Source organism: Lissotriton helveticus, chromosome 1_1 (genome assembly GCF_964261635.1).
Source record: "Lissotriton helveticus chromosome 1_1, aLisHel1.1, whole genome shotgun sequence".
In the NCBI taxonomy this organism is placed as follows: domain Eukaryota; kingdom Metazoa; phylum Chordata; class Amphibia; order Caudata; family Salamandridae; genus Lissotriton; species Lissotriton helveticus.
Window position 1 is genome coordinate 1,051,924,300 of NC_136057.1, and position 16,920 is coordinate 1,051,941,219.

Below are 16,920 nucleotides of genomic sequence, written 5' to 3' on the forward strand. Positions count from 1 at the left end.
CAGGAGAGAAAAGGTGGAGGGAAGCCCATGCACCTCAATACAACTAGGAGGAAGTCCCATTCCAGGGAGCCAAACGTTTTAGTGGTGTCAAAAGACAGCCACCGCAGCTAGGTCCGAGTCAATATCTTGAAGTACCGAGAAAAGGGTACACAAATTATGAGAAGTTGTTCTCCCTGGTATGAAGCCCGACTGATCTGGCCTCACCAGGGATTCCATTAATAGGATGAGCTGATTAGCCACACATTGAGCTAGTATTTTCACATCACAATTTATTAGTGACATGGGTCAATATGATTTACAAGCATCAGTTGGTTTGCCAGGTTTTAAAAGAGAATCGATTAAGGCTTCTCGCATGGAGGACGGGAAAGCGCCCAATTCCAGAGCCTCCTCATAGAGAGTTTTTAGGAATGGCACCAAACTGTCTGCATACGTTTTATAAAACTCGGCCAGTAGGCCACCTGGGCCAGGGCTCATCCAGACCCCAGCTGCATAATAGCGATCTTGATTTCATCTTCTTCAAATGCATCTGAAAGAAATTCCCACTGAGTATCGTTCAACCGCCCCAGGGCCACGTCTTCTAAGTATGCATCCATGTCTGGAGGTTGGGACCTTCGAGTGGCATATAGAGAGGAGTAAAAGGACAGGACGGATGGAGGATATCTTTCATGTCCCTCTGTAGGTGTCCCTTGGAGTCTTTAATCTCCAAGATACCGTTCAAGAATCGGGGTTTGCGGGTCATCTCCTAGTGCCTTTCCTGGGTGCTCACCCTCCCCATACCATGTGGCCTGATAATATCCACTGAGAAACAAATACTCCCTTGCCGCAGTGCGTTGCTAGTCAGTGAGTGCATCTCTGAATTTAGCATGCACATCATGCTTGTGAAAGTTTTGCATTTGTGATTCTAGACTTTTAAGCTCAGCTTCCAGTTTCCCGAGATTGTTACGTATGTCGCATAGGATTCCCCCTCTTTTAGTGGTACCGAAACCTCGGACAGTAACTTTAAATGCCTCCCTTACTGTCGCCAGCATCGGGCCAGAATTAACATTGCGCTAGAGGAAATCCTTTGCCTCCTGATGTAGTTATTCTCTGAAAGGAGCATCTAACAATGCATTATGAGGGAGTTGCCAAGATAGAAATGGCGGTGGCAACTTCGGCAGGGATAACCGCTTTTGGACTGGGTAGTGGCCTCAGTAAGTGAGTGTTAAGTGGTGTGCTTGCACCAACCAAGTACTGAGTCCTTTGGATATGAGCTAGTAGTCGATCTTAGACCAGCTGGCGTGTAGTGACAATAAAAAGTACCCTCCCTATTTGATGGATGTATTGTCCTCCAGGCATCTAAGAGCTGGTGCTCCTCCATGACTTGCCGCCTGAGTCACTGTGCATTGGTATAATAGTGTGTTTGGGGATGGGAACGGTCTAAAATCGGTTCTATTGTAAGGTTTAGGTCACTTCACAAAATAACATGAGTGGAGACAATATTCACCACCAACCCCCATAACTTAATAAAAAAGTCAACGACATCAGTGCTCGGTCCATAACAGTTTACAAGCGTGACAGAATGGGCCGGCAATTTGCCCCACATTATGCAGTAACACCTAGTGGGTCTTGTATGGATCCCACCGCATCCTAAGTGGTAATTTTCTAAATCATTATAGCCGTTCCCCTCGCGTATGTGAAATATGATCAAAAGCTTCTGTGGGAAGCCCAGCTGGTTGCAAAGGTCCAGTGGTTGGCCGGGCTCATACACGATTCTTGGAACATGGCCACATGTATGTTATGCTTGTCCAGGTAAGCTAGGATATGCCTGCGCTTACGCTGGTCCCCCAGACTCCATATATTCTGTGTCAAGAAGTTATATCAGGGCATTTTAGGCTATCCAGCATCGGTAAGCATCTAGGATAGCTGAGTAATCAAAGTTTGCTACGGGTGCATCCATGGGTCGGTGGTGAGTGAAAGTGGACAGTCTAGACACTGTAAAATGCCTCATTCAATTTATTAACCCACTTCCCATCCCTCCCCCCTTCCACAACGGCAATCAACCCTCCCCACAAACACCCCAATGGAGGTGTTAGAACCCTTAGTTCAAACAATAAGTGTAGCAATGGGGTTGACAGAAAGGGACAAGAAACAGCAGAGAGAAGGAGAGGAAAGAAATGGAGCTGAAAAGGATAAGGTTTGGGCTGTGCCATCCAGTGTGTCCATAAAAAAGTAATATGCAGAGGAGGGGGAAGTTGGGGAGAAAAAGGGCAATAGAGAAGTAGAAGTGAAGAAAAGGGAACATCAAGATAATTTGTAACAGGGGCATCTTTTCGAGGTTTGTGGCTCAGATGAGCCTGTCAAGACTACCACAGTAGTCTCTTGCTTGCATTTCTCTGTGCGCGCAGCGGGGTCCAACACGACAGGGAGGATATCCATATGTTCATGATGTTGTGGCACAAACTTGGCAGATGGTCGTTCGAGTGCTTAGTCTAATGAGTTGTACTGGTTCTGACATAGGGGATGCTGGTCTACTCTAAGCTGATTTAAGCTTGGCTGATGGCGAACCACATGGTATGCGTCTGAGAAACTTCATGACCTGCTGTGGATTAGTGAAGAAGTGTTGCTTCCCCTTGTGTGTAACACTGAGCTGAGCCAGATATAACGTGGCATAGGTGAGATTGGCCTGTTGAAGTTTTCTCTTAACTGGGAGAAATTTTTTCCAGACCTCTTGGTCCGCCATTGTAAAGTCCGGGAAGACTGCTATGTTATTGCCTTCAAAAAAGAGTGTGCGCTGCTCCCTAGCCAGCCTAAGGGTCACATCACAGACATTTTAATTTAGGAGTCCAGCAACTATGGGCCACGGTGCAACCCCCAGGGGAGGACTAGCAGTGAGCGAGCAGTGATCATTTTCCACCACTAGCAACAAGGAGAAAGCTTCTTTCCCAAAAGTAGAGGTGAGGAGGCGCTCCACATATTCCTCCATCTTCCCAGTGTTGTGCTGTCCGGAATCCCAAGTATCCCTATGTTGTTTCTTCTGGACCTTCTCTCTACGTCTTTGTTCTTAGCCACTATGACCCTTTGTAGGCATTCCATATTGCGCCTTTTGTGTTCTCTCTGTGAGGAGGAGTCGTCCAATTCAGATATTCTGTGCTCTGCTTCCCCCAGTCATCCATTGTGTTTCTCTAGCTGTTGGGCTATGAAGTCCATGCGTTACTCTATTGAGGTTAGGCTATGTTTCATTGTTATGAGGGTCAACTTCATATAGCCTTCTTCACCTGGATGGTCTTTCCCTCCTCCCTTCGCCATAATGTAGCTGTTGTCCTGATCATGATTGTGGGTAGATCTGTGGGGCTCAAGCTGCAGTTTTGACTGCTTCCCCTCTGATTTGCCCATCTCTGGAAGGCGTGAGATAGGTCCTTGTTAGAATTGGGGGTCTCTAGTTGGCACAGGTAGGTACTTGTGACAAAGAGGGACCCTCTCCTCTAGTCAGGATAAGGGGATTACACTCCTAAAATAACCCCTGCTCACCCCCTTGGTAGCTTAGCACGAGCAGCAAGGCTTTATCTCAGAGGCGTTGTAAGTTAAGCATTTGTGACCACATACAGTAACACAGTGACAACAGCAGTGACCGCGTCGGTCAGAACAGTACGAGTCGGTGTAGCGAGGCGTTGCACGTTGCGGTGTCCACCAGTCGCGGTGCAGGCAATGGCTCTGTGACGGTGTCAGGACAGAGTCGGTGAGCTCAGAGCTTGCGTTGTTCGAGGTGGACGTTGCTTGATGAGGTGCCTACAGGACACCGGGCCGGTCGTGAGAGTCGGTCACAGCTCCCTGCCTCTGTAGCCACTGAAACAGCGTTTCCAGCCGCAATTCACAAAGGCTGGTGAAGTCCACTGGTCCTGGGACTTCGGTCAGGGGGCAAGCTCTCTTCCAAGCCCTTGGAGATCTTTGCACAAGTTGAAAATACAGTCCACAAAGTTCTTTCTCTTCTCTTTGGCAGTCAGGCAGCCACTGCAGGCCAATCCCCCAAGCAGCACTTCAGCTTGGGAATAGTCTCTCCTCAGTTTCTTCAGGTTCCTCTCCTCAGCAGAGGTTTTGTCTTGTAAGTCCAGAAGTGATCTAATTTCTTGGGATCAGGGTCCCAATATTTATACCCCAAAATCCTTTGTTCTCTAAGGGGAGAGGGGCCTGTGCCCAGTCCAAACCAGTTCTGAAGCACTCTGTTTACCAGACTTCTCCTTTCTTTTCACAGTGCAGGGCAGGAACATCAGACGCCCCACAGGAGGTGGACTCAGCATTGTGGAAGGCAAGTACAGCCCTAGAGCACTTTGTTGACAGTCTTCCTTCTCTTCTTTCAGTGTGCAGGGCAGAGACATCAGACGTACCACAGGGGCGGAGCCAGCACTGTGGGGGGTGGGCACAGTCCTATTCATGTCCCAGGTGCAACTCCTCCCTTGCATCTAGATGCAGATCTCTCTATTCACCACTGGGCTTACTCATTCTGCCTCGTGGAATCCCCCAGCCCTGTCACTAAAAATTCAAGACAAGAAATACACAACCTAACAGAAGCAGGCTTGAAAGGTTCAGGCGAGCATATACCTACTTTCTAAAAGTGGTATTTGCAAACACAGAATGTTAAAACCCACTTTACTAAAAGATGTGTTTTATCATTCTGAGTCCAGCCATACTAAACTCGAATTTCTACCATGTTCTCTGAATCAGTTAGGAATATAAAATGTTATGATTCTAACAGCCCATTATGGCCTATGGAGAACAAGTAGCCTTGCAATAGTGAAAAACGAAAATGACTGTAATTCACTATTAGGCCACACACATCAGGGCTTGTCCTACCTTATACTTACAATGCACCCTGCCCTTGGGCCTACCATAGGGGTGACTAATATGAAGAAAAGGGAAGGTTTAGGGACTGGCAAGTGGGTGCACTTGCCCAGTCAGCATGACAGTACCAGACTGCACACAGGCTCTGCAATGGCAGACCTTCGCCACATTTTACAAGGCTGCTTCTGTGGGTGGCACAACCGGTGCTGCAAGCCCACTAGCAGCATTTGGATGTACACGCCCTGGGCACACTCAGTGCACTGTACTAGGGTCTGACAAGTAAACCAAATAGTCAATCATGGAATCACCAATTAATACATTCATTTACTGTAGGGAGAGCAAACGCACTTTAGCACTGATCAGCAGTGGTAAAGTGCACAGAGTCAGAAAATAGCCAACAACAGGTCAGAAAAAATATAGGAGGAAGGCAAAAAGTTCAGGCATGACCCTGCAAAAAGGGCCAAGTCCAACAGTCCTCCAAAATGGGGCAATACTGGGGGGTCAGCAAGGCAATATCAGTCCCAGCCAGCTCCTCATGCGGTGTCCAGCATAAATGTTTTCCAACCTGCAGATTCCAGGTTCCTCGTCACCCTCCCAAGGCCTCTGCAGGGGCCACGGACAGACATCTATCCCTGGTCTGCTGCCCTCATGTGCAAGGTGGCCAACAATAACTCCGGGTGACAAAAATGGTGATTCAGTGGGCAATATGGGGGGCAAGGGGGAGAAGTTTGAACGATATCATGCACACAAACTCCTCACCTGAGTCCATCATTGTGTTAATGAAGCATTCACCTCAGGAGGTCTCTTCTACTTCTGCGAGTACGGGTCATGTCACTACTCAGGCCCCCGGAAACCCCCTGTCGCATAGTAATCCTGCCCTTCCACCCCTTACTGACCGATAGGCCGCGAACTCTCTGAACAGACCATGACTTGTCAACTACTCTGATGCCTAGTGCTTGCTTGTTATACTATTGTCTTTTTGATCTATCGGTTTTAACATTGAGGTGGCAAACCCCTCATCTGGGATGTTGTCTGACCTTGTATTTTTCTAGATTATCACAATATTACTACTGCTCGCCAGTTATGCTATTGTCTTTTTTTATATCTAACTATGTTAACAGTAAGAAGACACCCCCTCCTCTGGGGTGTCGACTTATCCTGTATGGTTTTAGATTAAAACATTATTGGTTCTATATGTCTCTGCTCTTCATCATTTGTAAAGTGCTCTGATACCCACAAGGGGTCATGGTGGCGCTTTACAAAAAATGTCAAATAAAGTAAAAAAAAAAAATGACACTGTTTGAGACCAAGATTGGCCTACGCCAAATGTCAACGTGGCCCTTATGATGGTGGTCTTGACATGACAAACTTATAGGTTAGCATCACAGCTATTAGTCATAAATGACTGGCTCACCAGGAGATGGTCTAACCCGGCCTACAGAGTTGAGCTTACCTCTGTAGGTTTTCCCAAATTGATGGCTATGCTTTATGGAGATACGGTCCCCACCCCATTTCCTGAAGTAACTCGTATGGTGTTTCTTGGATGGCGGACGGCACTGACTCGCATGGGATGAGCGGCCACACTCACTCAGGAATCTCCCCTGTGGCATGGCATATGACTGGGAGAGGTGTTGGCACTAGAGGGTTTCAGTTACTGAGACATAATAGCTATTGCCCAATTGGGATATGTGTGGTCCAGTACACATATGCACCTTTTGCAGGACCTCCACTCCACTTACACACTGTCCAAGACACAATTCCACAAATATCTACAATTGCACCACACACTGCATACTTGCATCACATAGAGCACGTCTCTCCCGGAATTCAGCCTTGAAGCCAAAGTCATGATGGGTACCCTCGGAAAAGGCGATCTCTCTCAAATTTAGTGTACACTTATCAACAATGCCCCTAATGCTATCGGATCCCTTCGGACATACTGAGAGGAGTGGATAGGCTCTCTGGAAGATGAAGACTTGAGAGATGCTTGGATGGCCCTTAGGGTCATTGCGATGTCCTCTAGGCTAAGACTGATCCAAATGTACTATCTCCATTGCGCATATCTTACTCAAGACAGTCGTAAAGCGGGCCTCCTTGCACATTCCAGATATATCCAATGCTCTCCAACTGCCACAGACTTCTATCACATGGTCTGGGGCTGCCTAATCATCCAAAGATTCTGGGAGGCAGTGGTTGCAGAACTCACAAAGATACTGGGTTAGGAAGTAGACCAGTCCCCGCTACTATTGTTGCTGGTGTTGTTTGAAGGGGCCGGGGTCACGAGGCCTTGATGGGAACGGCCATCATGGTAGCCAAGAGGGACTTAGCAACTCACTGGAAGTCCGCTGCTCCTCCATCAATCGCTCAATGGCGGCGAAATTGGATTGATGCACCCAACAAGAGAAGTCGGTGTACAAGGCCAAACATCACATAATATGGGACAAATGGTGGGGAGATGTGGGTTTGAATTGGATGTCTTAATCCTAGTGTGGTACCGCTTGATTGGCTGACCTGCTGGTCCACTAGGGGGCTGCGCCACTTGCACAGATGCATCTTTTTACTACTGATGGTGATGTATTGTTTGATATGATTTCGACTTGTAATGCTGTTGCAAAACTTAATAATGTCGTTTATAAAAATACTAGCAGCCCGTCCCGACGTTGTCCGGGTATGAAATAGAATGTGTGTAATGTGTGTATTTGGCAAGGGCAATTTATTTTAAAAACTCGCGGTAGACAAATTTTTTTATTTCATTTGAATAGGGACGGAGAAGGCCCAGCTGCAGCCCTTGTTGATGTTAGAAGGCGCGTGTAATTGGTGTAGGGAACCGCCGCCTGAGCCCGGCTACAGCCCTGGTTGATGTTAGCAGGCGCGTGTAATGCCGTTGAAGGAGAGAGTTATCAGCCGCGGGTAAATCCGTTTAATGAGAGAGTTGAGTGACAGCGAGTAGGAGAGGCTGCAGTAATTGTCCCCGCAGACACCTCATTTGCGTGTTCCCCCGCTTGAGGCCCAGATGCAGACCTGTTTGATGTTAGCAGGCGCGTGTTCCCTCGCTTGAGGCCTAGCTGCAGCCCTGGTTGATGTTATCAGGCGCGTGTAATTAGTGTACTGATCCGCCGCCTGAGCCCGGCTAGAGCCCTAGTTGATGGTAGCAGGCGCATGTAATTTCGTTGAATGAGAGAGTTCAGTAACAGCGCGCAAGAGAGGCTGCAGTAACGTTACTTACCAGGCCTCCAGGTGAACGTGTTTGTCACGCCCCCAGCACACGGCCACAGCAGACGATCTGATTAAAAAAATGTACGACCCACATGGCATGAAGGGCGGAACGTAGCCCACACCCCCAGCGTTTTTCACACCTCCAGCATGCCCCTTGATGCGGCTCAATTGCGTTCACATGGCATGAAGGCCGGACACACGCCCCCAGCATGCCCCTTGATGCTGCGCAGCAACATAAATGGCGCTTGTATGTACGACTCACATGGCGTGAAGGGCGGACACACGCCCACAGCGTTTGTCACGCCCCAGCGTTTGTCACGCCCCCAGCACACGCCCACAGCCCACGATGTGATGGCCGTACCACACGCCCCCAGCGTTAGTCACGCCCCCAGCCCACAGCACAACGCAGACACGCCCACAAGGGACTACTTTGCTGGCACGGTTCTTTTACCTTTTAAATGTATAGAGGAGTTGGCCTAACGGCTAAGGCGCTCGACCTCGGACCTGGGGATCTGGGTTCAAGTCTTGGTAACGACGCCAAACATCCTGTGATTCTGGGCAAATCACTTAATCTCCCCGTGCCTAACAAAATTGAATGTGTGTCCTCATGTAACGTAACTGGTGCTATGTAAAGCGCTCTGATACCTGATTCAGTTCGGGTCAAGTTCGCGCTATAAAAAACTCTGCAAAAAAAAATATTATATATATGGTGGCCGTCTGCATAGCCTATGTCCTTCTGCTGCAACTGCCCTTTCCAACACTGTATTGGGTGTTGTGATTGGTGCTGTGGTTACTGAGATTACCCGCCTCAAAGATTTGGGCTCTCTCTTTATAATATTAGTTTGGAAAATAGAACTTTATTGCTTGTTAGTAGGATTTTTATCTTAGGGATAGGGAAACGTACAACAAACAATAAATGAACATAAAAAATGCTACCAATTACCAGTTTTATTTCAATGATGAATTGTGTCCAATGTTTGCACTGTACATATTCTTCTTTTCTAATTGTGTTGTTTTAAGAATTAGAATTGACTATTTGGAGCAAAAATGAGCAATTAAAAAACACTCTTCTATTTTTCTTTGTTTTTTGCAGTGCCTTTTCGGGAAACACCCAGCTACACACGGCGGCGCCGGGTGCCCAGCTCTGGCCTCTCCTCCCCCCGCACGTTGCAGCGGTGCGCCAGCGACAATAACCTGAATGCCGAGGGGCGCCCGCCTTACTCGCCAGTGCCCTCGCTCCGCAGCCTGCCCCAACAGCTGCTGTCGCAAATGCCGGAGGCGGCTGGTGGGGCGGGAGTAGGGGACAGTAGCCTGGCGAGTACCGCCAGCTCCCGCAGCACCCACAGCCGCTCCCCGTCACTGCAGCGGGTGCAGGAGGAGCGAGAGGGCGGTAGCTTCACCATGAGGAGGAGCAGCCGGGGCAAGACCAGGTAAGGAAAACTGGGAAAAGCTGCAAATCCAAGGGAGGGGGGATGGGCATAACCTGGGTAGGTGCAAAAATGGGTGATAACCAGGAAGATAAATGGACCATTCCAGAAAGAGAAGAAACACATGAAAGAGTCAGTGTCCAAGTGATACCACTGACAGGTGATAAAACCTCTTTTAGCTGTAGGTAAGGTTTAGCTGTAGGTAAGGGACTAACCCTACCTCTGAAAGAAACCCCATTCCTCATTTACAACGCATGATTACCTACACCTTTTTAGACAAGAGAAACAAATGAACATTATGAAGAGAAGTAGAAGGAGAACACAGCATCCTGGCAGCTGCATGAGCAACATAAACCATTAGGATACCAGAACACCTGAAGAGCAGCCCTGGGCTTCCCTCCAATTCCCCTCCATCTCTGTCTTGTTTAATTTTGCCCTCTTTCCTTTGTATTTAATTAAGTTTCAAACAATAGAGGGCACCTCTTAAACCCTTAGGGGTGGACTCCAGGGAGTCTTAAGGTCCTGTATTGCCTTCCACCAGGATCTGAGTTTACGGAGTCCAAAATGTCTTACAAGATGTAGCCATTTAGCGCTCATAAAGGCATCGCAGATTGCAAAAATATCGGTGAAGGCATCGGCAGCTTTCTAAACAGGCCTCATTGTGTTTGGCCTCCATGCAGCCAGTTGAGAAGGGTAGAGAGGCACCTATTGCCAAGGGCATTGTGATGTTGGTAGTGCCCAATGTCTTGGTAAAAACTTGGGAAGTAATATATAGGTCCAATTCGGTATACAACGTTTACGACGCAACCATTACAACACCGTTCCATTACAACGCGGTCATAACAACGAAAGTTGTTACAACGAATTGCGCTGGGGGGCGCTCAAGGATAGTAAATCATTTAATTTACTATCCCAACACCTTCCCTACTATCCACGGGAACTGGTGTTGGAATAGTAAATTAAAAATTTTTAATTTGCGCACCCCCAACGCAAGTCGTTGTAACGACTTGCGTTGTTACAACCGCGTTGTAATGGAACGCGTTGTAAAAGTGTGCGTCGTAATGACGTACATCCGTCCAATTCACAAACTGCATTTAGTGCTTGCAGAAGTACTACAGTAGAACTACCCATGTGCTAAAAAATGCAATTTACAAACCTACGTCCGGAGACCTCCGCTCCGCGTCTCCTAGCTGATCTGTGCGGAGATCTCTGCCACAGCGGCCGAGTACCTCGCTCGCCTGGGTATATATTTTAATAGTAAATGTGGGAGGGACCGGGTAGAGATGGGAAAATGGTGAAAATTGGTGGGGTTTAGGAAAAATTAAGGAGGGTTTTGTGAGGAACATGCTAAAGCAAAACACCCACCCACAAAAAAGTAAAAACATTGTATTTTACAAAAATGCACTTCTAAAGTAATTACAGCCCTTATAGTATTGAAACATGTATAAATGTACTCTAGCCCAGCCTGCACACTCCCATAGAAAACTATGGAGACACGGACAGAGAATTGATGTCAGTTTATGTTTGCATCCCTCATATAAATCAAAAGGCATGTCTGTCAGTCAAACAGAAAAAAGACGCTCTCCAGAGCTGCAAGTACACAATAAAAAAACATATTGGCAAGGAAACATCACCATTCAAACTTTCCTTAATTACCGGTAGCGCCCAAATGAAAAGTTTGCTATTTCTGCACAATATTGTTATGAACATTTGGATACCAACTATGACCATAAAACATGAACTACTTGAGATGTAATTGTACTCATTAGTAGGCCAGGGCGGTAAATTCCGTTCCGCTCATGGAATTTGGGTAATTTTGCGTTCTGCGGAGAACGTGGAATTGCCAAAAATTCCGTGATCCGCAGCTTTGTGGATTTTTTGGTTGTTCGCTTACAAAATGCGTGTTCGCGAGATATTTCCCCACGAGCACGCAAACAGCATTCGCGAACAGGAAAAAAACATCACAAACGGGCGGAACAAGCAATTCTGCGTGTTTGCGGAACTTTGCGTACTCACGGAGATTTTTTACCATTTTGCGGAGCTTTGCATAGCACGACTACGCAAATTCCGCCCACCCCTACTCATTAGAAGACATTTCATGATGGCGCTTATTTTTTGCAGAACACTGTGTCATTCTTGTGTCCGTCTTTTATACAGGAATGGACTGGGAACCCAAAGCAGCCCTGGCAATTTTGTGGGATTAGCCCCCCACACCCAAGGGTAGGGGGGTGCAAGTGTGAAGCACTGCTGCCTTTGTTGCTGCGGGCCGATACTGCAGCACTACTGCAAAACCGTCCCCCTGTAACAACCCCCCACCTCCCCCCCCCCCCCCACCGCAGCAAAACTGGCCCCCATCCTACTAGCCTTCTGGGGAAACGCCTGATGCCTGCTACAGCTGTCCGGCCCTGTTTTTATGTTGTTTGGATCATGTCACAATGTGTATATAAAGAAACACAAATGGTTGGATCCAGTAAGGCCTAATATGTGGGGAGGGATCAATATTATGACACAACAATTCTCAATACCACCCACAAAGCCTATAAGCTCAGTGTGGGAACATAACACTGGCCATTTAACCCCATGTATATATAAGGGGTAAGATCATCATCAGAGTGAGTTACTTTGGACTTATTGGCAACAACTCCCGTTTGTTCAGCAGTTAATGTACTTTTGAATCATTTCTTTGTTTTGTGTTATGTTGTGCTGTCACTTGTATTGAGGATCTTGATGTAGTCTGTATATAGTTGTGTTTTGTCCGAACCCGATGGATATGATCATCACAAAATTGGCAAATACTAAGAATAATATTTACAAAATGTGAAATGAGAATAATACTCAAGCACACAAGATTGATGTATATGTTGTGTTTTTTTATGACCTTTTATTATTGGCCTTGTGGAGGTCTTTTTTGTGACAATGTGTATATATATGGCACACACTTGGTTCAGCCACTACCCTTAATCAACTCTTTTTTGGCCGAAAAACACAGGGCCAGATGTGCAACCATTGGATTTAGCACCTCGCAATTTGTGACAAATTGCGAGGCGCTAAACCCAATGTACAACAGTGTATCAGACACTGTTTGCGATTCCTAATGGGGTCGCAAATTGCGAGGCTCATGAATATTAATGAGCCACTCGCAATTGCGAACCCATTGGGAATGGCTGGCCCTACCAGGGATGGTGTCCTGCTGGGTTCAGCAGACCACCACGTCTGGAACTGCTTTTCAATAAAGCAGTTTTTTTTATTTTTTAATGCAGCCCGTTTTCCTTTAAGGAAAACGGGATGCATTTAAAAAACAAAAAATGAAATGTTTCCGTTTCATTTTTTAAGGGCAGGTAGTGGTCGCTGGGACCACTGCCTGTCCTCAAAAAATATTTTAAGAGCTAGTCATGAAGGGGAAGGGGTCCCCTGGGGACCCCTTCACATTTGGGACTCCATTACCACCCTCTTGAAGAGGGTGGTAATTTGCGAGTATTTTGCGAACGCAATTGCAGTCACAAAACGTTCATACATGGCTTGGGACTCGCTATTAGCAAGGGAACGCCCCTTCCTAATAGCGAGTCGCAAAACACTATTTTGGGAGTCGCAATTCTTTGCGAACCGCAATATAGTGTTTGTGCATTGACCATGTAGGTTTTTGCATGCACGAACCGGTCGCAAACCTATTTGCGCATGCAAAAACTGGTCGTACAATAGGGTAGTTTTTTCCTTGCCAATACATTTGGTTTGTGCGCTAGCAGTTATATATGGAGTTGCTTTTCCTGTTTGACTAACCAACATGCTTTTGGAGATAGTCACTGACTCACCTACTCACTCATCCATACAGCCAGTCACACACCTCCTGACCCACTCACACAGACACTCAGACCCCATACAGATACTCAGACAACTAATCACTCATCCATACAGCCACTCATGTACCCACTCACACACCCATACAGCCACTTTGACACCAACTGACTGACTGATACAGACATTCACACAACCAGTCAATAACCCATACATTCACTGAGACACCTAATCACTCACTTACACAGTAAGTCACGCAGTCAGTGAGTCATCCATACAGGCACTCATGCACTCACTGGTTCACCAATACTCCTTAGTATATGTATTTAATGCTGATAAAGTTTAAAAAAACACTCACAGTCACTTGATGATGTCATCAGTGATGTCACCGACCTTGTCATGAGTGATGAAATATGTGAGATGATAGGCAGTGCATTGCAGCGCACGAGTTATAGTTAGTTCAGCTAACTATAACTGCTGAATTTCATTGGGTTTGTACGAGTAAAATCTGAGCCTAACTAGAACGTCTCTGTAACCTTTGTTTTTTTCAGTGAATATATATACTGCGTTGTTGCACTGATAAAATAAAACACGCTTGAGTTACATTGGAGCCGCGGTGTGTTTCTCTTCGGTTTCGGTCTATAATCCAAAACAAAAGATTTTTGCAGAAATTGGATGTATGGTTTGCTACCCTGCAGCGGGCTTACCGCTCTGAAGCAGGCTTGGGTAACAGAGACCAGCAGGATTGTGTATGTGCGCATATATATATATATATATATATATATATATATATATATATATATATATATATATATATATATATATATATACGGAGAGAGAGAGAGATAGATAGATAGATATTTTAATGTAATAAACTTACATTACAAATTAATTTCACTTCAGAAACGTTTTAATTAATTAAATGCATAACTTTGAATTAACTTTATTAAAATGAAATAAAAATAAAAAATTTAGTGGGAGAGGGCAATTAACTTGTTTGAAACAAAATCATATTTGTAAAATGAATACATTTTAAATTATTTATTATTCAATACACGTATAACATAATGAGTGAATGTGCTGTATCATTTTATTTTATTGGTTACAGGTAAATAATCAATAGTTTAAATTATTTTACATTTATATTATAGATAAACATATTTCAAATATATTTTTCGATCATACGGTTTATTATATTTCCCTATATTTTACCATTAGGAATTATGCACCCCAGAATTGGAGATCTCCACCAATTGGGGAAAGTTACTCATAGTAACTTTGTACTTGTAAATTCTGTCTCAGGACATTGGAGGGGGGTTAGGCGTGTAATTCTATGCCTAGATGTAAATCTCTACTGGGAAATGATGAGTCGTAAAAAATGGAGAGTTATACCTATTTGTAGATGTAAATATACATGACTAAATATGTACATGTATATTCATATTTGTGAATCTGCATCGGGCACCAAGAGACTATTTAATTCTATGCATACCTAGCAACATCTCCCTATAACAACACATGAATCAGGTAAGTTGACCTCCTGTTACTCTGGAAGAAAGTTTGAGGGTCTCAGTGGCCTGGGCCTGAGTCTGCTCTTGAGAGTCATGGATTTCTGTGAGAGCCCCCATAGCCACCAATAACACCAGAGGGAAGAAGTTCCTTAAATTGTAGTAGGATTCGGGGATTGCAAGTTTCTAACAGTGGATGAGAGAAGAAAAGACCAACCGGAGAAAGAATGGAGGACACAAAGATGTAAATGATGCAAGATGCTGGGGGCGAGCCAGAGAGAAGTCGAAATAACAGTTGGAAGGTGGGAAGTATGCTGCAATGCAATAGGAAGGACTGAGGAGGCACCAAACCACAAAGGGTTAACAGGAGGAATAATATTCAAAGATGGGTAAAAGAAGATGTGAGGAAGATATGAACGAATGGGAATCGGAAGTTGGCAATCCAGTGAAGAAAGAGTAGAATGGGGTCAAACCAGAGAGATAGCCTTAAAAGGAGAGGAAAGACCCTTGACGAGAGGAGGGTAAATGATAGGAAAAACCAAGCTCGATTCAAATAAAGGAGGTAGTGGCGAAACCTAGAAAGTCTAGGTTTGGACATTGGAAAACGCAGGCTAGGAATGATCACAAAGAACCACCAGGGAGCAAGTAACAAAAGAGACAAGTAGGAGTGGAGCTACTGCATATAAATAGTGAGGGAAGATGAAGCGAGACAATAGAAAACACTGATGTGGTATTGCCAAATGAATGTTGGGATGAAATCATGTGAGTAAAGTCTGGTCACGCCTCTCACCAAGAGATCATTCTATCTGAAGGTGATGTACTGCAATACAGATGGAGCTCATTCTGCATTTTAACAGTAGCCCCGGGGTGGTGGTGGTCCCCGGGGCTCTAGGGTGTGTGGGTGGGGTCCTCAAGCACCCCTAATATTATTTTTTTAATGTAGCCTTGAAGAGGTGGTGGTCCCCAGGGCACCGGGGCTGCACATTTAAAATTCATTGTATGCTGTGTTTCTGTTTGTGTTTCCACCACTGGGACCTCCTTTTTGTTAGACATTTCACCGTCTATAATGGCATTAGAGGAACCGCCCAATGAAGAGATGCCCCTCCAAAAACTATCCCGGTGGTGGCTCTTCTGTCTGAAGTTGCAATTGAAACCATGGCTGTCCTGGACAGGAACATTTTTTAATTAATCCCATGTTCTGAACGACAACTCCTAGATGTAGAGAACATTTGTTATGTGAGTCCTGAAACCTGACTTGCACAGAGCCTACCTACCTTCAGGACTTACATATATGACAACAATTCTGCAATTTTGCAATAGAATAACGGACATGTTTGCAAAGTACCCCAAACCCTCTTTGCCATGCATGCACTAGCTATTTCCAGGAAAAAGGATTGCCTCAACATTGGTGATCTTAGAATGTGTCATTCTGGCTGCCCTCCATATTGTGGGACCAGTGCTGGGGGGACAAACTTTTAAATAGTTGGGTTAAAATCTTTAGTCTCTGCAGTTTCCCACATTCGCATACGTAACCTCATGTAAAATTAGTTAGGCAGCTGAAATTTCTACCCGTATTGGCTGCTTGCAACCATCTCTGGTCAGCGTTGAAACTTCTGAGATGGAGTTAGTCTGAATCCACTGATCCTTGTAATGCTGTTTATGCGGGAACAAAATTCAAGGAATTTGCGATAGTGATGTTTCGTCTAAGGTATCTCCCTAAGTGATATTTCAAAGTAGTTTCATTATTTTACACCTAATGCGTCTTTTTAACACACTCCTCAATGCCATTTCTTGTCATATTTCAGGGTGAAAGTGTGTGGAATGTTGTGGGTGTAAAGTATGTGGCCTTAGCTCAAATGATGAATCCTTCTGTGGCTTAAGATCCAAAGGCACACAATGTCACTTCCAGTGTTGTTACGGGAATCAGAAAGCGCAATTCGATTATCTCATTCCATATGACATTTTGAAAAATTCTGCCATTGCCTATAATATTTCTGTGTCTCCCTAACAAAAGTAAACTGATCGATACTACCCTGTCAGTCTATTGTATGGAAGTCAAAAAATAAGGACATTTAGCCATAACATTTTAAGCCCGGGACAGTACAAATTTCAATGCAGTTTGGCATTTATTATGGGTGCTCGAGTTTAGCACAGCACAAAGT

The 16,920-nt window shown here is 45.3% G+C and overlaps 1 protein-coding gene across 1 annotated transcript in view; it reads left to right on the forward strand.

Moving 5' to 3' along the window:
- Positions 1–16,920, forward strand: part of SHANK3 (SH3 and multiple ankyrin repeat domains 3) — a 2,381,185-nt gene that overhangs the window by 1,218,319 nt on the left and 1,145,946 nt on the right. The window contains exon 12 of the mRNA XM_078677930.1: positions 9,125–9,461. Coding sequence (XP_078534056.1) covers positions 9,125–9,461 — 337 coding nt within the window. The remainder of the gene's footprint in view (positions 1–9,124; positions 9,462–16,920) is intronic.